Raw genomic sequence first — 19,947 nt, forward strand, 5'->3', positions numbered from 1 at the left:
CCAGGCAACGCACGCATTTGACAGCGGGTGGAGAGCAGCCAAAAAAAGAGCCTAAACAGTGGTCCCGACTTTGTCTGGCTCCGATTCATCGACAGACACGCATTTGTCAGGGGTACCCTTTTGGCCGATTCGAGTACATTTCCTTTGCAAGGAACTTGCGATAAAGGGAGACCAGTTTGGGCATTCGCTAGTCGACATTTCAGTCCACGATTTAGCTGGGCAAAACCCAGGGAAAATGATTTAGTTTGCCCACAGAGATAGAGACAGTTGGTTCAGTATATCCGGCAAGTTTTATTGATATAATTATAGATAGGTGTTTGATTTGATGGTTGCTGTTGCTGTTGCTTTTGCTCTTGCTTTTGCTTTATGCTGTTGTTGATTTCTGCTTGAATAAACGAGCTGTAAATAATCCACACAAACACACACTTGTGTAGTTACACTCTCTGCTCCTACTGCCTGTTCTCTAGATTTTATCATCGTAATCATCATCGTCTATGCCTATAACTCTCTCCTGCTCTGTACACATCAACATCATCTGGTTTTGTTTTGCTATCACATTGAATTGTTACATTTATAGTAGTAGTTGCTGCTGCTGCATGTTGCCTGCTTAAAATCATTAAAACACGTTTTAAATTTCATCTGAAACATGTCGTATACACACACACATTCCGTATTCCGTATTCGTATTCGTATCCGTTTCTGTAGCTGAAGTCTGTATTGTGTGTTGTGTTTCTTGTGTGTTGTTTTTAGTGGTTTTTGTTTTGTTTTGTGTTTAGTGTGGGATTGTTTTGGGGTGTTTGTTGTTTTTGTTGTATGTAAGGAAGTCAGGAGCACACATTTCGTTTTTGTTTTTGTTTTTTGTTTGTTTGTTTGTAAACATATCTATGAACATTCAGTGAATCTTCGTTTGTCGTCGTTTCTCTTGCGCCTTTTACATTGTTTCTTTTTACAAAAAATTAGACTTAAAATTGCTTGCGCTTCTCTCGTAACTACACATACATTTTAGTGGTTGTTGCTTAGTACCTTGTTCTCTCTCTCTCTTTCTCTCTTGCTATATTTCCCTCTCTTGCTAAATGTCCTTTTCTTCTTCTTTTTTTTGTTTGTTTTTTCTGAGTTTTTTTCTGTTCGAACTACATAATACATTTAAAATATATATAGAAGTACATAATATTTGTATACATATAGGTATATATATGCCTTTCTCTTCTCTTCTCTTCTGTTGTCTGCTCTGTTCCGCGCGTATAGTAAAATATATGTATAATGTGTGTGTATATATATTGTATATATATAGATCTGTATGCACTTATGCTTAATCATGATTTCTAGCCATGATTCATTCATTCATTCGCTTAATTCTCGTTAGTTGTAGTAGTTGTAGTTTTATTTGTAGTTGTAGTTGTAGTAGTATTTGTATCCTGCAGCTCTTCGAGAGTTGGAATATCGTCTTGTAGTTTTAGCACTTGTAACCTTGGGTTATAGTGCCCCGCTAAATAATATGTATCATTGTTATCGTATATGGATTGATATTGCTTCGAATCGGCACCGAACTTCTCAAAGTAGTGCCCAAACTGCAGCACCTCGCACCGGTGCGAAATGGTCTGCACATCGTTCTCATCATCATGCGACGATTCAAACAGAGCACCCTAGAAAAGAAGAGTGTTAGAATGTGGGGATAATGCATTCTGGCGGCAATATCTTACCGGATACTTCAACTTTGGGCAGCCAGTCGTCTCCTCCGGATGATAGAACCACGCCACTCGCACCACCTTATTGCCTGTGCTGGTCTCCCACATGGACTCAATGCGTCCGATATAGGGACGATCCGGTCTGCCCGTCGATAGAAATACTGCACTGTCCCCGACCTAAGAAAGAGATCAAGCATAATTAATCTTTAAACTTAAATTCAAACTAATTGCATTGCACCTACCGTGATGGTCTCCTTTCCCCTTTTGATTGTTTTGTAAAATTGCTTTCTGGCTCGGCCCTTGACGCCGCCCTTGCGATAGGCAACGCCATTCCAACCCCACAGCTGTCGCTCCGGCAGAAAGGCCGCTATCTTGCTGCTGCCCTTGGAGTTGTTGTGCTCGACCAGATCTTCGCCCTTGGCCTAAAGTTTAAACAAAAAGGAGTTACCGATGCAGTTATGAAATAAGAAAAGTTCTTAACTTACCTCATCGGATATCTCAGACATCAGATTGGAGGCACTCTCCTCTTCCATATCCAATTGCTCCGTCTTCACTTTGACCTCCATCTTGACGCGATTTGACGCAGGCGCAGGCGTCGCTTCTGTTACTTCCTCGGCGGTTGTGATGAAGTCCTGGTGTTGTTCTGGCTCCTCGCTGCCATTCTTGCGGTGATGTTTCTTGTGCTTCTTGCGTTTCTTGTGCTTGTGATGCTTACGGCCGGCAGCCTCATCAACGGCGCCAGCTCCAGCATCGCCAGCTGAGGCATGATCGGCCACTTCATTGGAGACGGCAGCCACTGACAGCGAGTTGTTGCCAACGCCACCGCCACTGGCGTTCTGTGACCGCGACATCTTCTTGAGGCTCTTCTTCAGACGCTTCTTCTCGCTGCGCTGCGTGAACAGCTCCATGGTGGCGGCCAGTGAGGTGGTATTGTCGCTATTCAGAACAGCACTGTGATGGCTGTGCGAGTCCTCGCAGCCCGACATGTGGGCAGGATGCTGCGTATGCAATGGCTCCTGCGATGTGCAGCGTCCACCACTCTCCCCAGTGCGCAGAGCGCCGCGCTTCTGCTTGCCTACTGAGTAGAGGGGATTATCGTTGTACTCTGGTTCCATGTGGTTGTGGATTGTGGGTCAAAGGAGGGAGGATCAACGAAAATAACAAAGAAGTAAATAAAGGCACGAACAAAGACAAACACCAAACACACACACACACAAAAACCACACACACACAACACGTAAATGACAGGAATGACGGCAGAATGGATTGGATGGCCTTTCACACGACTCATTGGAGTCAATAAATCCCCTTGCATACACACCTGCTATGGGATAATCACTGAGTAGCAGCCGAATATTCTGCAAGCGGATCCTGCCGCTGTCTCCATCATCGAACTCCACGCTGACAAAGTCCGGCGCAAGGGTCGGCGTGCTGGGTGCTGCTGCAGCCGTGGCTACAGCTCCCTCCTCGGCTGGTTCCGACTCAATGGCACGGCCCGGATAGAGGCATCGGTACTGCTGACTCCAATAGGCACACAGACGCGTGCCCACAGGCACACACTCCACGCTCTTGGGCGCCACCTCCAGAATCTGCCACAAAGAGTTTTAATCATTGAACTAATTGCTGATTGGAGTTGCAGAGACACTCACCGTATCCTTGAGTATATCCTCGCGCGACATCACATGCGACTTGTTGCCCCGCTCGCCGTCCAGCGTGATGGCATAGACATCGGGCGGACGCAGCGGCTTCATCACGCCCGCATAGAATAGCCCGCCCATGTCGGTGAGAACGCGCGTCTCCTCGCGATACAGATGCTCGCTGGTCAGCTGCAGCTCCTTATCCGTGGCGCTGGCTCTGCGCTTGGCCTCTGTTGGGGCCGTTGGTTGATCGCCGCTGCCAGGACTGGCCTTTAGCTTCCGCTTTCTGCGCGCCAACGAGGCGGACGTCGATGATTGCTTGTGCGCTGCAGTCGACGGGGAAGAGCAATTTGAGGAGGAGATGGAGGTAGCAATTGGGGCACTTGGGGCAACGGCCGCGTCCAGCGCACTCGGCTCGAGGCGCACAAACGATGAGGTAATCGGTGAGCCACTGTGCGGCAAAGGACTGGGCTCTGTCTGCGGCTGCTGCGGCGGCGGCGGTGGTGGGAACGAGTGCGTCGTCTTCTCCGGGAACCGCAGAAAGCTGGAAGCCTGCAGATTGCTGCTTGAGAATTTTGGGAATTTGTAATCGCGCAGCGGTGATGAAGTCCTAATGGAATGCATAATATTTTATTGAATGTTTTCGTGGAAGAAGCGAAAACTTACCCCAGGACACTGGACAGCGTTGAGCTGAGCGTCAGCTGTGGCTGTTGCAGCGGTGACAGCGCCGGCTGTGCTGCCTGCACTGGCTGTTGCAGCTGCTGCAGCTGCTGCTGCTGCTGTTGGTGCTGCAGCTTGAGACTCTTTCGCTTCTTCTTGAGCTTGGTTATCTCGTCCAGCTTCCGTTTCTTCTTGCGATACTGCCGCGTAATGTCTGCCAAACGCATTCGCATGCTGCTGTCCATTATGCTGAACACCTCGTTGCCGAAGCGCTGCGCATAGCTGGGACCCATGGTGTGCAGCGCACTGCGTAGCTCCGACTGCAGCTGCTCATCCTGCAGGCTGGCATCGCCTTCCCCGTAATCCAACGGTGACTGCAGCTGCGGCTCAAACTGCTGCTGGCGGCTGCTGTTGTCTCGCCGATGCTTCTTTTTGCTCTTCTTGCTGCAACGCGCCGACTTGCGGCTCTCGCTGGACGACGACTTGGAATGTTTGTGCTTCTTGCGCTTCGGGGGCGTTGGATCTGCGGACTGCAGCGATGTGGTGGGCAGCTCAATGCCCTGCATCGAGGGAAATGCTGGCGAGCTTAATGGCATTTGGAAGGAAGATGTTGAGGAGAACAACGATCCACCTGCTGGTGGCACGAAACCAAAGCAGGACTTGCCCTCGTTCCCCCCAACGGGCTGCGTGGGTGTTGGCATGGGCGTTGGACTGCCTGGCGCTGACGCTGGCGGCGTTGGTGTGGGACTGGGCGTACGCGAATAGGGCGTGGCAAAGAGGCTGCTGCCCTGCACCACCTCTTCCTGTATGCGCTGCTCGGCCAAAGCGCAAAGCAGCTTCAAGCCGCCCAATGGCTCCTGCGGCGTGGCCTCCAGGTCCATCATTGGCTGCTGCTGCTGCTGCATCGGTTGCATGGGCGGAGGTGGCGCCACCGGGTGTGCCGTGTGCTCGATGTGCTCCATTGGCTCCTGTTTGACTCGCACAAACGGCGTGCTGTTGGTACTGATATTCGACAGCAGCTCCAGCCCCGTCAGATCTTCGGGCGCTGTCTGCGGTGTGTCCATGGCTGGCGGAGGCGTTCTGTTGGGCATCTGTTCCGCCGACTCATGACTGGCACTGGGTTGAATGTCACTGGACACTGGATTGGTCTGGATCTGGGTCTGTGTATGAGTTTGGGTTTGGGTTTGTGGTTGGGTATGGGTATGGCACTCGTTTGGCACTTCACTGGTTTTGGTCAGTTCCAGTGGCTGGACCAGGGATATCGACAGGGCCTCCTCTGTCATTGGCTCTTGTCCCGTCCTGGTCAGCGGGGGACCGGGGCATGGGTAGCTCAAGCTCTCATCCTCGCTGCAAACGGGCGTATCCGTTTGTATATTGACATCCTGCATCTGCGGCAAGAGGGAGACAGGGATCTCCGGCAGACGTGGCGGTGTCTGTGGCGTCAGTGGTGCGTGCAGCTTGAAGTTGAGCGCCGCAGCAGCTGCCGCCGCCTCATCACATGGGTGTGCTCCAGTCATGGGTGTGCCAGCAGCGGACAGATCACTGGCGGCCCCATGCATGGACAGATTCAGCAGCGCTGGCGTCGCTGAGGCCGAGTGGCTGGGCAGCGACTGAAACATTTGATGGTGCATCGGATGGCCAGTGCCCATGCCCATGCCTGGAACCATTGCAGCAGCGGCACCATCCATGGTGGCCGAGGTGGGCGGCGTGGGCAAACGCATCAGATTCAGAGCCTGCTCCTTGTCCCGCATCGATGACGTCGCCTCCAGCGGCACCAGCGGCGGCAAGGCCAATGGCATTGGATGGTGCGTCGAGTAGTCCTCCAGCTTCATGCCGTGCGGCGGCAACAGCAACGATCCAATGGGCGCCGACTGAGCAGCAGCCGCTGCCAGGCTGAGGAAACGCGAACTGCTGCTAGAACTGAGGCTGCTGGTGCTGCTCGTGACGCCCGCGCTGGCCGCAACTGCCGCTGCCAGGCTCAGGTTGATGGTGGAGTTGGTGGTGGTGGTGCTGCTCGTCTGCTGATTGCTGCTGTGCTGGCACAGGGTCGAGCTACCCGAGGCATTGGCCGCTGCAGCCAGGTACAGCTGCAGCGTGGAGGCGTACGATGGTGTTGGGCCCAGCGTCGAGTGGCCACCCATGCCCATTCCCATCGAATTGAAGAACAGATTGGGCGGCGGCTGGAGCGCGGCCGCAGCGGCAGCCGCTGCAGCGGCGGAGGAGCCACCAGCTGTTGCTTGGGGTATGTAGGAGGGCCAGACAAAGGCTGTGGCAGCCGCAGCCGCCGCTGCCTGCTGGAACGGATCTGTGGACGTTAAGAGGGGAAAATTTGATATGCCTGCTGTGTGCATGGAGACATTTTTTTGTTGGAGTTGGATTTGGATTTGGATTTGAATTTGGATACAGGATACGTCGGAGAAGGGGGAGGAGGAGAGAAGCGTAGTTATAAAAGCATGAATTAGTTTTGTTTTGTTTTCTTTCGGCTTTTGGCGTTTCAGTTTTCGAAATTAAATTAATTCTAGAACCAGTGCATGCAAATGTGTGTAGTGCAGAATGCTAGATGCTGAATGCTGAATGGACAACACTTACCGAGCGCTGCTGGGGCGGCCGGCAGCAGCACCACCTGTCCGCGGTTGGCCTCGCGCGTATATTGCAGGCCCACCGTGGCGGGGGACATGGAAATCACTGATTCAATGGGTAATGCATCTACAAAAAACGCAACGAAAAAAGAAAATAGATAAACCAAATAGAGGAGGAGATAGAAACTCTGAAGCAGGGTTGGGGTTGGGATAATCTTGAAGTGGAATCTCTATCTTGGGGAACTCTCGGTTACTCACTCGGGTACTGCCAGAATGTCGATGGTGTTCGGTTTAGATCCTCCGCTGTGGCTGTGCCGGTGGTCATCAGGTCTCCGTTGCCCGTAAAGTACAAATTGCCGCAACTAGTGGCACCTGCAACACACACACACAGAGACAGATTCGATTAATTTTATACATAAATAACTTTTTCATAAATACAATTATTTTTCCTCCTCAACTTTTAAACTTCGGCCGGCAGGCTTTAGCCTATCCAGTGTCCTCTTGTGTATGTATACTGAGAAATATTTGCCATGTCCTTGAACTATGCAGTACTCCCCACCCCACACACGACTCCCCCGCCGCCGCACAGCCTGTGGCTGTATAATTTCACAAATAATTCAATTAAAGCTGATGTATATTCAGTGCTTTATAATTGCATTACATTACACATTGAGGGAGCTATTAAAAACCATCCAAATAATGACAGGCAAGCCGTATATTTATGTATTCCATTCAGATCCCATTGGAGAAATGCAATTAGTTTGACATTATTTGACGAGTGAGCCCTGTTGTTGCCTGTCTTGGAAAAACTACCCACCAAAATGGTATAAATAGAGCTCGGAGTCCCTGCCCAAAGGGAACAAAAAAGAAAACCATAGCTAAGCTAGGGCCAGGACCAATGCCATATGGTCATGTTACCCAAACCATTTACATCGTGTCGTATTCCTGGATCTGCCAGTCGCTCTACACTCTTCCTTGTTCGCTCATCACAGCATGAGCAGCATCCCTTGTGGCATTTCCCCCATTGACTACTTTCCACGCACCACCTTCTTCTTGTGCACCCAGCAGCAGCAGCGGCAGTAGTCGCTAAGTTGTTGGAAAACACCCACCCGAGAGCACTGCCTATGAGTAATCTGTCTTTAGATTCGCGCTTCAATGCCCCTCCTCCGCCCACAAACTCACACAAACACACACACACACACGCGAGAACCACGAGGTTTTTTTTGAAGCGTGCATTAAACCATCAACGAAGCTGATTGTGCCCTAAACTTTGTACATAAATATATGAATTTTATATATTATTCCATCTTTTATATAAACATTCTTTAGAACGGTGAGCATGTTCAAATATTAATAAACAATTATAAAGAGAGTCTGTAGCCACTTTTTTTGCACATTGATGCTCGACTCGAGACGCACAAGCGAATGCCGCCAGGGAGAATGCCTGGGAATTAAAATCTAAATACATATCGTGTGCTGCTCGACTCTATTTACCCTGATTAGGATTTCTGTTATTGCCGTACCGCTAAAAATGCAATAAAATCCAGGTTCCTTAAACCATATAATAAAAGATTATCAAGGTATGGCATGAGTCACAGAAAAGTTGTTCTATAGCGAGGGTTTCGTGATGCACCTTATACAGTGACCGCCCGCGAGGTTTCAATTCGCTTTTCGCCCGCCCATGCAAGGCGTCTGCCAATGCCTTTTTTAGCTGACTTATTCAGTCCTCGGAATCAAATAACAAAATACACAATGCCTTAAAAATAACAGTCTCGGGAGTCGAGCTGGTCCCAAGAAAGTCTTAAAGCGGTTGAAATTGAGTTGATTATTGTTTTGTTTGAAATATGATCAACAATATGATCACTCATTGGACAATCGAAATATGATTAAAGTGAGTTCCCTTTAAGCTATTTATTTAAGCTGGCGAAATTCAAGGAATACATTTTCTGTCTCTCATTTCTGTAAGGCAAATGCCAGCGTAGAGCATTCGCAGGTCGAGGAGAGCATGGCCTCTTTTTGCATTTCGCAAAAATGTGTTTCACTTTCGTTGTATTTCCGCTTTAGAAGTTTCGTATGATTTACCACCGGTTTCCTTATATGTATATTGTATGTGCAATATCTACGTTTTAATATTAAAGTCTTTGCGAGGGGGTGGGTTGAGTCAGCCGCTGTCACAACAACGACACAGCCGACACAGCAGGCGGCCATCATCTCACATCATATGATTTCTGCCCCCTCGCAACTTTTGACGGGGTGTTTACCAGAGCCACCCTCAACTCGAGCGGCTCTGAAGGAATTTTTCAATGTTTGTTGAAATCTTATTAGTGGGATAATTGAACGACGGCCATGCCATGTCCTTTCGCTTTGGCTTTGGCTTTATAAGCATCATAACGATGCCCCTGGGGACGGATGGACGCGGGTCGGCTGGCAAAGCGCTCATTAAAGGCGCGCAGACACACACTCACACACACATAGAAATCTGGGGCCCTTAAATTAAATTAGATGCTGCTGATGATGCCCCCCGTCCAACCCACTTACTCAGGTCAGCGACGCGTATGCCGAAGCAGTTCATGTCCTTGCTGAGTGGCTGCTGTAGAGGTAACGTTGCCGGGTTGGTCAGTGCCGACACCAGGGCCTCCTGTGGCCGTTTCCGGGCCACGGCAATACCAATGGGCACGGAATTGCCTAGGCATAAAAATAATGAAAATAATGACGTTGAGTGGATGGTGGATGGAGAACGAGGGAGCGTGGAACAGGGAAAACGAAGGGGAAACCTACTTGTGCTGCCATTGGACTTTTCTAGATCGGACACTTTGGGGGATGGCGCCTCGATCTTAACGAGCGTCGTTAAAGTGGAAGAAGACATGGTCTTGGAAGTGGCCGATGCGGTAACGGACGAGGACACTGTGCCCAGGCCAGCGGCTGTGAGCGATGCAGTTGATGATTGAAGATGATGCTGCTGCTGCTGGTGGTGCTGCTGTTGGTGGTGATTTAGCGGCTGGTGGTGGTGGTGCTGCTGGTGCTGCTGCTGCTGATGGCAATTGTTGGAACTAATCTCGGATACCTGGCAAGGTTCGCGTTTGATCTGCACAAAGGTGTAGGAGGAGTTGGTCTGCTGATGATGATGGAGCGGTGTGACAGCACCCGTGCTGCTCATATAGCCCCCAAACTGGTCAAGATGCAGCGATGGCGGCACTCCAATGGCCGCTGCTTGGGTCGTCGTGGTGGGCACCAGAAATGTGGCTGTCGCTGTGGCAGCGGCCACCGAGGAACTCAGGACATCCGCGGCATTGCTGGTGGCGTTCCCATTGAATGTGGCCATTTGTTGATATTTTTGTTAGTATTTACTCCAAATTTGTTGGATTTTTCGAGCTGTTGCTGGTGCTAGAACGGAGGTGGGGACAGCGGCATTTCTCGCGCGCATTGGCCCCTGGGGACTCCGCGGGGGGACACTTGGGTTCGGGAAGCTCGCAGAAGCGGCGACGTGCTGAGACGCATATACTTCGCGTACGGACTATGCTATGTACATATATATCTCTCTATATCTATGTATATTTATGTGTATATATTTAAACGGCCACAACTAAAACATTAAACCATTATCTGCGGCACACACTCGCACACACGCACACACACAGAAACGGACACACAGTCTACATTTTTACAGGTTTTCTCTGCTTTTTGGTGCAACATTCAACGATTTTGTACCTTTGTGTTTTTATAAATAAATGACATAATCCACACGACGCGACGTATGCAACTTGCAATATATATATCTATGTGTTCAAAACTGGACCTGTGTGCTCTCTGCTGCTAGAGTCCCCCCAAGCACAAGCACAAGCACTGGGCAGAGTCGAGTCGAGTCGGAGGTGGCGACGGCACGGGCGATGGCGATGGCGACGGCAGAGGCGGAGGCGCGACGTTGTGCTGCGTGTGGACAGCGGTTTTTTCACAAGTCGTGGCGCGTTCAAAGTATTCACAATGCGATCTTATCTACAAGATGGCACACTGTTTACGACCGCACGATTTTTTATTTATTTTTATTGTTAGAATTTATTTATTTAGAAATCCCTGGACTTGGAGAAAAAAGCAGTGTGACCGAGGATTTATCGATAAAATATGCCGCCTGATCATCACAAATATACCGTATCTCTGTCAAAAATATACCGTAAATATACCGAGGAAAGAAAACCAACCTTATACAATTAACCCTCCTCTATTTAAACCGCGGAATATAAAACTGTTTAGTAAATTTATTTTCTAAAAATCCTTCTCATTTATAGCTTAAAACACTTATAACATCGATATCTTTCACTTGCACTGCGGTTGAATTCTTCCAGTTTTATAATAATCGTGGGCTTAATTAAAAACCGCCAGGTCGACAATGGGCTAAAGATGGTTTATGTTGATCGGAAAACGTATTCCTCGACTTTAATATTCGTTTTAAAATTACTTGGCAGCTTATACCTTCAGCACTGAACGTAATTTTTATCCAATTAAGGAAATAATTTTCCGCAGGATTGGCTTGTTTTCAAGACTGCTTTTTATGAGATTGTTTACAAAATAAGGTTCTAAGTTAAAGCATGCAATCTAAGTGTGTCCGGAATGTGACGTCATTGTTGTTGCTCAATCAGCCATGATGCTGGGAAATGTAGATTCATTGTTACACGGTAACTACATATTTTCTACATATAATATATGTATGTATATATGGAGTATGGCCCGTATTTATACCCTGTACCCTGTTTCCTTTAATTAATATTAAAATTTTCAAATTGTATTCGTCAAAAGTTTAAAAAAATAATAATTTTGTTACAAAAGCAATTGGAATATACATAAGGCACCCTTGTTGAACAAGGTCTAGTCAAGCATCTTCCGAATCATGTAGTTTAGAATTCCGCCATTCTTGTAGTACGTAATGTCCACCTCGGTATCGAAGCGTAGCGTCGTCTCGAAAACATTGCCATCAGCGTTGACTTGAATTCTCTGGCCCGGCCTCAGGTCGTCGCTTTTGGGCAGGGCAATGTTAAACAACTCCCGACCGGTGAGGTGCAAGGACTCAGCGCCTTGTCCTGGCAGGAACTGCAGGGGAATGACACCCATGCCGACCAAATTCGAGCGGTGTATGCGCTCGTACGACTCCGCAATGACAGCCTTGATGCCTAGCAGAAACGGACCCTTGGCGGCCCAGTCACGGGAGCTGCCACTGCCGTAGTCCTTGCCAACAATCAGCACCAAGGGCGTACCCTCCTGCCGATATCGCTCGGCAGCATCAAAAATGTCCATCTCCTGCAGGCTGGGCATGTGCACGGTTCGCGGTCCGGTCTTTGAGGCCAGCTTGTTGACCAGCCGTATGTTGGCAAAGGTGCCGCGAGCCATTACCGCATCGTTGCCGCGTCGCGAGCCATAGGAGTTGAAGTCCCGCGGCGTAAGATGGCGCTCGGCCAAATAGCGCGCAGCTGGGGAGTTTCTGGCAATGGAGCCCGCTGGCGAGATGTGATCAGTGGTCACAGAGTCGCCCAGGAAGAGCAGGCAGCGTGCACCCTCAATGCTGCCCAGCTTCGGCAGCTGCCGGGTCATGCCCTCGAAGAAGGGCGGTCGTTTGATGTAGGTGGACGCCGCACTCCAGGGATACAGCTTGCCATTGGATACCTCAAGGGTTTGCCAGTCCTGAGAGCCGAGTTCGATTTTGCCTTTAAAGAATGGAAAAATCAGATGGGCATTGATGGAAATTTAGCTTTTTAGACTTTTAGGACTCACTGTAGACCTCCTGGAACATGGCTGGAATGACGTGCTTGCGCTCCACCTCCTGAATCTGGCTACGGGTCGGCCAAATGTCACGCAGGAACACGTTCCCCCCGTTGCCATCCACGCCCAGCGGCTGCGTCTCAAAGTCTATGTCCACTCGTCCAGCTATGGCGTAGGCAATCACCAGCAGAGGACTGGCCAGATAGTTGGCCCGCGTGTTGGGATGAATGCGTCCCTCAAAGTTGCGATTTCCGGACAACACACCGCAGCAGACCAGGCCGTTCTTCTCGATGGCGTTGACCACATTCTCCTCCAACGGTCCCGAGTTGCCAATGCAGGTCATGCAGCCATAGCCCACAATGTCGAAGCCCAGCTGCTCCAGGTACGGAATGACGCCCGACTCTTTGAGGTAGTAGGTGACCACGCCAGAGCCCGGCGACAGCGATGTCTTGATGTACGGCAAAATGCTGAGGCCCTTCTCCACGGCATTCTTGGCCAGCAGACCGGCGCCCAGCATCACCGATGGATTCGAGGTATTCGTGCAGGAAGTTATGGCTGCAATGACCACGGAGCCATGGCGCAGCTTGTAGCTTTTCCCATCCTCCCACTGGAACTCTCCGCTGGCGGACAAAGCATCTGGCGGCACAGCAAATCCCTTGAAGCCCACTGGGCTGGTCAGGCACGCTTTGAAGTCCTCAAACATGCTGGAAACAGAGACGCGATCGTGCGGACGTTTGGGCCCCGAAACCGATGTCACCACTGTGGAAAGATCCAAAGTAACAGACTGCCAGCGATCGTGGGACATGCAAGAGTTAGTCAGACAGGAAAGGAGACACCAGAACGTACCTCTGTGTATGTGGGATCCTGATCTTGCTGAGCATAATCCCGCAGCTGTCGCGTGGCCTTCAGATACTCCCGAATAATGTGGATTTTCTTCTCAGAGCGATCTGCAATGGATAAGAGATTAATATGGATCCTTGCTTTACACTATTTTCCAACAATATTAACTCGTCTGTCGCATATAACTCAGCGTATTCTCATCGATGGGGAAGTACCCGACTGTGGCTCCATATTCCGGACACATATTGCTGATGGTCGCGCGATCTGCGATGCTCAGCTCAGCCACACCGGGACCATAGAACTCCACGAACTTGCCCACGACGCCCAGCTGGCGCAGATGCTTGGTGATGGTCAGCACCAGATCGGTGGAGGTGGCCAGCGGGCCCAACTTGCCCACCAGCTTGTAGCCAATGACTTCGGGCAGCAGCATGGAGATGGACTGTCCCAGCATCACGGCCTCCGCCTCAATGCCGCCCACACCCCAGCCGAGCACGCCCAGGCCGTTGATCATGGTGGTGTGGGAGTCGGTGCCCACGACGCTGTCGGGATAGAGCACCTTCGAGCCGTCCGTGGCATCCGTCTCAAAGACAACGCGAGCCAAGTACTCCAGGTTCACCTGATGCACAATGCCTGAGCCGGGGGGCACAATCAGCATGTTGTTGAACGCCCGGGCGCCCCACTTGAGGAATGTGAAGCGCTCCTTGTTGCGCTCAAACTCCAGCGATTGATTCTTTGCCAGGGCATCCGTGGTGCGAGCAAAGTCAACCTGAACGGAATGATCGACGACCAAGTCGGCGGGGCAGATGGGGTTGATCTTCTCGGGATTGCCGCCCAAATCGAGCACCGCATCTCGCATTGCTGCAAAGTCCACCACGGCCGGCACACCGGTGAAGTCCTGAACAGATCAAACAGAGTGAGATGGGACTGTTGTGCGCAGTGTGGAAGATTCTACCTGGAGTATGACACGTGCTGGCTTGAAGGAAACCTCAACATCGCTGTCGCCCTGCCTCAGAGCAGGCGTCCAGTTCAAAATACTCTTCACATCGCTCTCCAGCACGTGGAAGTTGTCACAGTTCCGCACCGCAGATTCCAGTAGAATTCGTATGGAGAAGGGCAGTGCATCTGTCCAGTAAATTGAGAAAATATTTGTATTTCTCCATGGAGTTCATAAACGGTGCCTTGCTTACCATATTTGTTGTTAATCTTTGGCAAATCAAAATACTTGTAGACATTTCCGTCTTGTGTGAAGGATTCCTCCAAGTGGGAGAAGGGATTGGCGCCTGGAATGCTGTTTGAGTATTATTATGAACTTGGCGCACATAAAGAAATACATACCGGAGGTGGACATGACCAAGAAAGTCGAGAAAATTGTGAAAAAACAGAAACAATTGTGAAATTCAATTTTTCTTTATCCAGTCAGCTGTTTTTCCGATATTTATTAGATAGAAACTATCGACTGCTTAACCGTTTCGCGCGTTGGACGTTTTGAACAAATGCGGCTAATATTTTGTTTGTTGAGAAAATTGCAAAGAAACTCATATTTAGATATGTTATTTATGTTATTAATCCTTACAGATAGTCCTCCGGCACCATTGCGAGTTATTTGTATGCGTAGTGGTCACACCAGGCCAAAGTATGATGCTGGAAAATGCCCTTGTGGCAATTTCTCTTCCGGCGTAGAAACCCTTGTGTTTGTCAATGGTTTATTGTAATAGTTACATTTTATTGCTGCTTATTGTTATGTCACGTACCATGGATAGTTAATATAAATAATATATGATTAGGCTTATCAACTAGAGCTGCTGCAGAAAGAAAGCCAGAGCGAGGCATTGACGCTGAGAGGCAGCCTTTAGCCTGTATAACAAGTCGGTGCTCTTGCGGTTCGCAGATCTTTCGATGTCTACAGATAAATGCGACGCAAGTCCTTCGGCGTGGTGATCGAATTGCACTGGGGGCAGAGCTTGCGTGCCCCGAGCGTCTGCAGCCAGCACTGCTCGCAGTGCACATGCCAGCAGGAGACGGAGATGGCGGGATTCTTGTAGTCGTCGAGGCAGATCAGGCACTTGAATTTGCTCTGCGACTGGTTCTCGTAGAGGCGCAGCTTGGCCCTGAGCGCCTCGATGACCAGCTGCTGGTTCTGGGAGGCCGAGCGCGTGGAGCGAGAGGTGGATGGCGTCTCCCTGGAGGATGCTGCCGCTGGTTCAGTCGCTGGCTGCTGCTCAACGGCAGCCTCCACAGTGGCAGTAGCATCGCTGGAATGATTCGGCTTGGGTGCTTCGTTGGACGAAATGAGTCTGCGGACGTAGTTCGTGATGTCAGCCTCCGAGACATCAGCCGCGGAGTCGCCTGCGTCCACCGTTGGAATTACGTCGGCCTCCCCGTATTGTGTGGGTCCGTAGATCTGCGTATCGTCCTCATCCACGTTGAGATCTTCGTCCTCGTCCTCGTTGGCTTGCTGGCTGCCATTGTACTTTATGGTCTGGCCCATGTTCAGGGCCGAGTAGCCGCCCTGCACCAGCGTGGACACGCGAATGCGCTTCTGGCCAGCCCACTCGTACTCTTCGTACTCCTCGCTGTCGTCGGTATCGTCGCTGGAGTGCCGTTCGCCATTGGCCTGGCCATTGCGGCGGCTGTTGCGCAAGCACTCATTCGCGTGCTCCTGGATGCTGCCCAGTGGGAAGTTCTTGTTGCACACGGGACAGGCGGAGGTGGCTGGCTCAGGGGGAGCTGCCACTGGCGCGGGTGGTGAGGAGGGACGCTTTCGCGTGCGCTGTCGCTGTCTGGTCTGCCGATTTTTCTGCACACGCTGGAACACACTCCAAGGCTGCCTTCCTACCGAACCAGACTGTGATGTCGACGTTGTTGTGGTTGTTGTCATAGTCGATGTTGGGGCGGTACTTATGGGTGGAACCACCGTGTGCAGGCGCTCCATTTCGACCTGGCAATGATCGGCCACCTGGCTGCGCTTGATTTTGACATTGCATGTGGGGCAGATCACATCGTCGTCATTGGAGAGGTGATAGTTCTCGCCGTTGGACACTGTGTCTGTGGCCATAGTGTCTGGAGGCCTTGCGCGGCACTTTTCTGTCAGAAATTAACTGGCGAAATTGCAACCGATCAGCTTTGTTTTTGTTCACAAAGCCACGCGACGCCAAATTGTTACGTTCTTCGCTGCTGCCTGGTCGGTTGCGGTCACACTACGCAAGAGATTTTGGTATTGATGGAAAACGGTCATATACTTTCACGCTTTTGATACATCGATATACACCGCATATGTGAGACAACTGTGATTTTAGATTGTAACGATCATAAAAATCAATCACATAGTTGGCTTTGATTTCAAAATGAATCAGAAAAAATATATGAGACAACATTTAATTTGATTTAAATAAAATAAGATATCATAAAAATAAATCCGTTACTGTTATTTGGTCACGGCATTTAATGGCGTTAAAATAATCGTGACAAGTAACAGGTATTCAGGTATCGGCCATCACTAATTTTCAGTTGTTGTGATGAGAAGAAAACATTATTATTTTTCTAGTTTTTATTTTGTTTTGAGCGTTTAAAAACGTCGGGGAAATGCTCTAAAAAACCAGAGTGACGCGAGCTTTCCGAGCAAACTGTAAGAGTGTTAGATCCGTGCGTTTGAAAGGCAAACGATCAACGCGACGCGACGAGTGGGAAAGCCAAAGAAAGGCGAAGGAAAAAGAGAATAGAGAAAAAGTAGCGCAGTTTCCACATTTCCACAGTCTGTTCGGTGCGTTCATGTGCGTGTGTATGTGCAATATTGTTGGCATAAACAAGAGTCAAAATGTCGCCACTGGATGAAAAGTTCACGGCACAACAAAAGCAACAGCAGCAGCAGCAGCTGCCACAAAACAACAGCCTTGGTAGCTTCCACAACAAAATGAATGTACTGCCCAATTACACGATGAGTGGCATGAGCTCCTTCGATGCCGAATCCCTGCCCGATTACTCTGAATTTGATTCCGAATCGGTAACATTGGACTATTACAAGGAGAGGTATTCCCCCCAACCGAATTATACAATCTCTCTGTATTTTGCTCTGCATTTTGTTTTGCTTCCGTTTTGACTTCCACAAAACCCCCGCTCCGCCACCATTACCATCATGCTGCTCCGACGTTATTGTTGTTGTGTGCCCCAAATTCTGCCTGCTCTGTTACGTTTTATATATCCATTAAATATTCTGATCCTGTTGCCATGCCCCATGCCCCCCCACACACACACACACTCGTACCGCTATATGTATTCACTCATCTGCAAAATAATGTGGTATTTGTACTCATTGGAGGCACTGAGGCGCTATAAATAAACCCAAAATAATCTCTGTCTGGCCCGCAAAATTTGCAAGATTTTGCTCTCTCCTCCGCTGACAAGCAAAAAGAGAATCAGTTTGTCTGCAAATATTTACATACATATGTAGATATGTATGTGTGTACATGTTGTATTTGTAGGGCTGCAGCAGCTAGCCCCACACGAGCACACATGCGTTCGTCTTCCGGTTAACGGAACTTCCGCACTGTTTCACTGTTCCTCCAGCTGCACTGAAGGAATGTGAACTTTTGGGCGCATTTTGGGGTATTTTAATTCCCTGCACAGCTTTATTGAAATGTCCCCCTGTAGATCCCTTTATTTAATTATACTTTTTGTCGTTCTTGTTGTTGTTGTCAAGTTGTTTTGTTGCATGATGCTGCTGCTGTAACCGCTTCGCTGTAAATCCCCAAACATTGTTATGTCTCTCTCTCTTTCGCCCACTAACAAACCGTTAATCCTCATTGTCCCACAGATGTTAAAACGGGTGATGTCGCCTGCAAACTGAAATTTCGAAACGCACTGGAAGTCGCAGTCCAAAACGAAAACACAAACGCGCAAAACGATAAGCAATAAAACGCCAATTGAAGCATTTACATACCATATACATAAATATATGTACTCGATTAGACTAGTTTGTTATCCCTAGTCAGAGCTACTGCCCCCAATTACTGCTCTGTCATATCCTGGCTAGATCCATACCTAACAAAAACAAAAAAAAAACTAACCAAGAAAACGCATTGAAACGCATTCCAATTAGTAGCTGCGGGCAGCCTGCCTTTGCCTGCATTACCATATAGTTGTTAAGGTGAGTTGGTCCGCTTTTCGAGGCGCTCTTCACTCGGGTTACTGCTCCATCTAATCGCTGGGTTCGCTCTCTATTAGTGTACTACGTCCACCACCGGAAAAAATGGCGCCGACAACAACGATTGAGACCATCACAATCACGAGGCCACTCAAGGTACGTACAGAGTCGGAATAAAGCAGGAGATATCTCACCCTTATGCCTCTTGCCTCTGGTATTCCACAGGTGATTGCATTTATATGTGGCGTAATTGTGGTGGCCCTCATGGTCATGGCCCTGGCCTCAACAGATTGGCTGATGGCCGCTGACTGGCGGCAGGGCCTATTTGTGCACTGCATTGAGGATGATTCGGTGGCGCCGCTGCCGTTCAACATACAGGATCCGCCTGGCTGCTACTGGACACGCGATATAGGTAAGCTAACCAGATGATTACAGGAGTTTTCCGTATAAATAAATGCACCTTTTTGGGCCAACAGGTTATATCAAGGCCACGGCAGCGCTCTGCATTATCACATTGATAACAGATGTCATTGCCACTGTGCTGACCGGCCTGGGCCTAAAAACGCAGAATCATAATCTAAAATATAAGTTCTATCGCATAGCGGTACTGGTGATGCTTGTTTCCTGTAAGTAAACCTCTAGTTAATGCCTCAAGTCAATCGATAATTCATTACTTTTCAGTGCTGGCCGTACTGTCCGCCTTGATCGTGTATCCTGTGTGCTTTGCCGGCGAACTGACCATGGGTAGGAGCTGCAAAAGCTGCTTTTTATTTCACTTGTGTTAACTTTTGTTTTCGCTTTGCAGCCAATCGTCGAGTTTGGGAGTTTGGCTGGGCATATGGCGTGGGCTGGGGCGCTGCCATCTTTCTGTTTGGCGCCGTTGTCCTGCTGCTCTGTGACAAGGAATCGGAGGAGATCTACTACAAGGAGAGGAAGATCGTACATGAAAACCAAATGCGCGCCTAGGCAAGGCCGCACGACCTGCCTGACGTCGTTCTTTAGATCTTAAGTATATAGCAGCCAACCAACACACACACACAAACACAGAGGAACATACACACACACATAGATTTCGATTCAAATCAGAAAACTCGAAAGTGAGAACTTAAAACAAAGGCAATTTGCAGCTAAACAAAAATACTTTTGTTATAATTATGATTGTGTATATCATGGAACCCGTTTTCAAACAAAAACAAAACAGAATCCGTTGCCATCCATCCATTCCCCAACCAGCCCTCCCCCTCTCATAGTACAAGGCAATTGTTTAGATCATGTTTTTGTCACACAATTAGTTGAATTAGTGTTTAGTTTCGAAAGGTATCAAAAAAACACACATGACATCATGACATATAAATCTAGAAATTCAGAAAGCTAATCGCATTAATCCCCCCATTAAATATGTATGTATGAATGTAGTACTCGTGTACAATTGTATGCATGTCATGCCCATGTAACCAACGTTTTAGTGTATTCTTTTGGTAGAAACGTGGACGGAGGCAAGCCTGAAATTAGGCCTTTTCCACACACTAAGCAATACTCACACGCATAAGCATACGCATAACAAAATGTAACCCGTACTCATCATTGTAATCTCTCTCTATCTGTCCCACTCTCAACGAAACGTGAACCGAATCCAAATTAGAAATTATAAATGTAAT

General features: G+C 49.0%; 4 protein-coding genes across 15 annotated transcripts in view; 1 reads left to right on the forward strand and 3 right to left on the reverse strand.

Annotated features, from left to right (window-relative positions):
* Positions 1–271: 271 nt before the first annotated feature.
* LOC117897508 (endoribonuclease Dcr-1) overlaps positions 272–19,947 on the reverse strand; it is a 30,469-nt gene continuing 10,793 nt past the window's right edge. The window contains exons 5-16 of one of the 9 annotated variants that reach the window (XM_034806406.1): positions 9,340–9,546; positions 9,100–9,246; positions 6,820–6,933; positions 6,572–6,688; positions 4,375–6,323; positions 3,989–4,104; positions 3,335–3,932; positions 3,007–3,274; positions 2,171–2,790; positions 1,928–2,107; positions 1,701–1,862; positions 272–1,643 (exon numbers count right to left, since the gene is read on the reverse strand). In XM_034806406.1, coding sequence (XP_034662297.1) covers positions 1,350–1,643; positions 1,701–1,862; positions 1,928–2,107; positions 2,171–2,790; positions 3,007–3,274; positions 3,335–3,932; positions 3,989–4,104; positions 4,375–6,323; positions 6,572–6,688; positions 6,820–6,933; positions 9,100–9,246; positions 9,340–9,546 — 4,772 coding nt within the window. In that variant the 3' untranslated portion in view covers positions 272–1,349. Of the gene's footprint in view, positions 1,644–1,700; positions 1,863–1,927; positions 2,108–2,170; positions 2,791–3,006; positions 3,275–3,334; positions 3,933–3,988; positions 6,324–6,571; positions 6,689–6,819; positions 6,934–9,099; positions 9,247–9,339; positions 9,596–19,947 lie in introns of all 9 variants that reach the window. The other 8 variants (XM_034806403.1, XM_034806400.1, XM_034806402.1 and 5 more) reach the window with 8 other exon arrangements.
* Positions 11,337–14,581, reverse strand: LOC117897512 (cytoplasmic aconitate hydratase). The gene is made up of 7 exons (XM_034806426.1): positions 14,485–14,581; positions 14,337–14,429; positions 14,102–14,271; positions 13,318–14,044; positions 13,156–13,256; positions 12,322–13,093; positions 11,337–12,254 (listed from the first exon to the last, which is right to left on the reverse strand). The coding sequence occupies exons 1-7, from the start codon at positions 14,495–14,497 to the stop codon at positions 11,422–11,424; spliced, it is 2,709 nt and encodes a 902-aa protein (XP_034662317.1). The 5' UTR covers positions 14,498–14,581; the 3' UTR covers positions 11,337–11,421.
* LOC117897523 (E3 ubiquitin-protein ligase Rnf220) lies at positions 14,849–16,351 on the reverse strand. The gene has a single exon (XM_034806441.1). It carries the CDS (start codon positions 16,202–16,204, stop codon positions 15,050–15,052), a length of 1,155 nt encoding a protein of 384 aa, XP_034662332.1. The 5' UTR covers positions 16,205–16,351; the 3' UTR covers positions 14,849–15,049.
* Positions 16,635–19,479, forward strand: LOC117897528 (transmembrane protein 47). Of its 4 annotated transcripts, none has more exons than XM_034806449.1 (7): positions 16,635–16,774; positions 17,960–18,292; positions 18,370–18,445; positions 18,515–18,701; positions 18,766–18,915; positions 18,971–19,033; positions 19,095–19,479. In XM_034806449.1, exons 3-7 carry the CDS (start codon positions 18,395–18,397, stop codon positions 19,253–19,255), a joined length of 612 nt encoding a protein of 203 aa, XP_034662340.1. In that variant the 5' UTR covers positions 16,635–16,774; positions 17,960–18,292; positions 18,370–18,394; the 3' UTR covers positions 19,256–19,479. The 4 variants fall into 4 exon arrangements, with proteins under 4 accessions (XP_034662340.1, XP_034662337.1, XP_034662338.1 ...); XM_034806447.1 differs by having other exon boundaries at positions 16,651–16,927; XM_034806448.1 differs by having other exon boundaries at positions 16,651–16,909.

This window comes from Drosophila subobscura, chromosome O, assembly GCF_008121235.1.
Source record: "Drosophila subobscura isolate 14011-0131.10 chromosome O, UCBerk_Dsub_1.0, whole genome shotgun sequence".
Taxonomy (NCBI): Eukaryota; Metazoa; Arthropoda; class Insecta; order Diptera; family Drosophilidae; genus Drosophila; species Drosophila subobscura.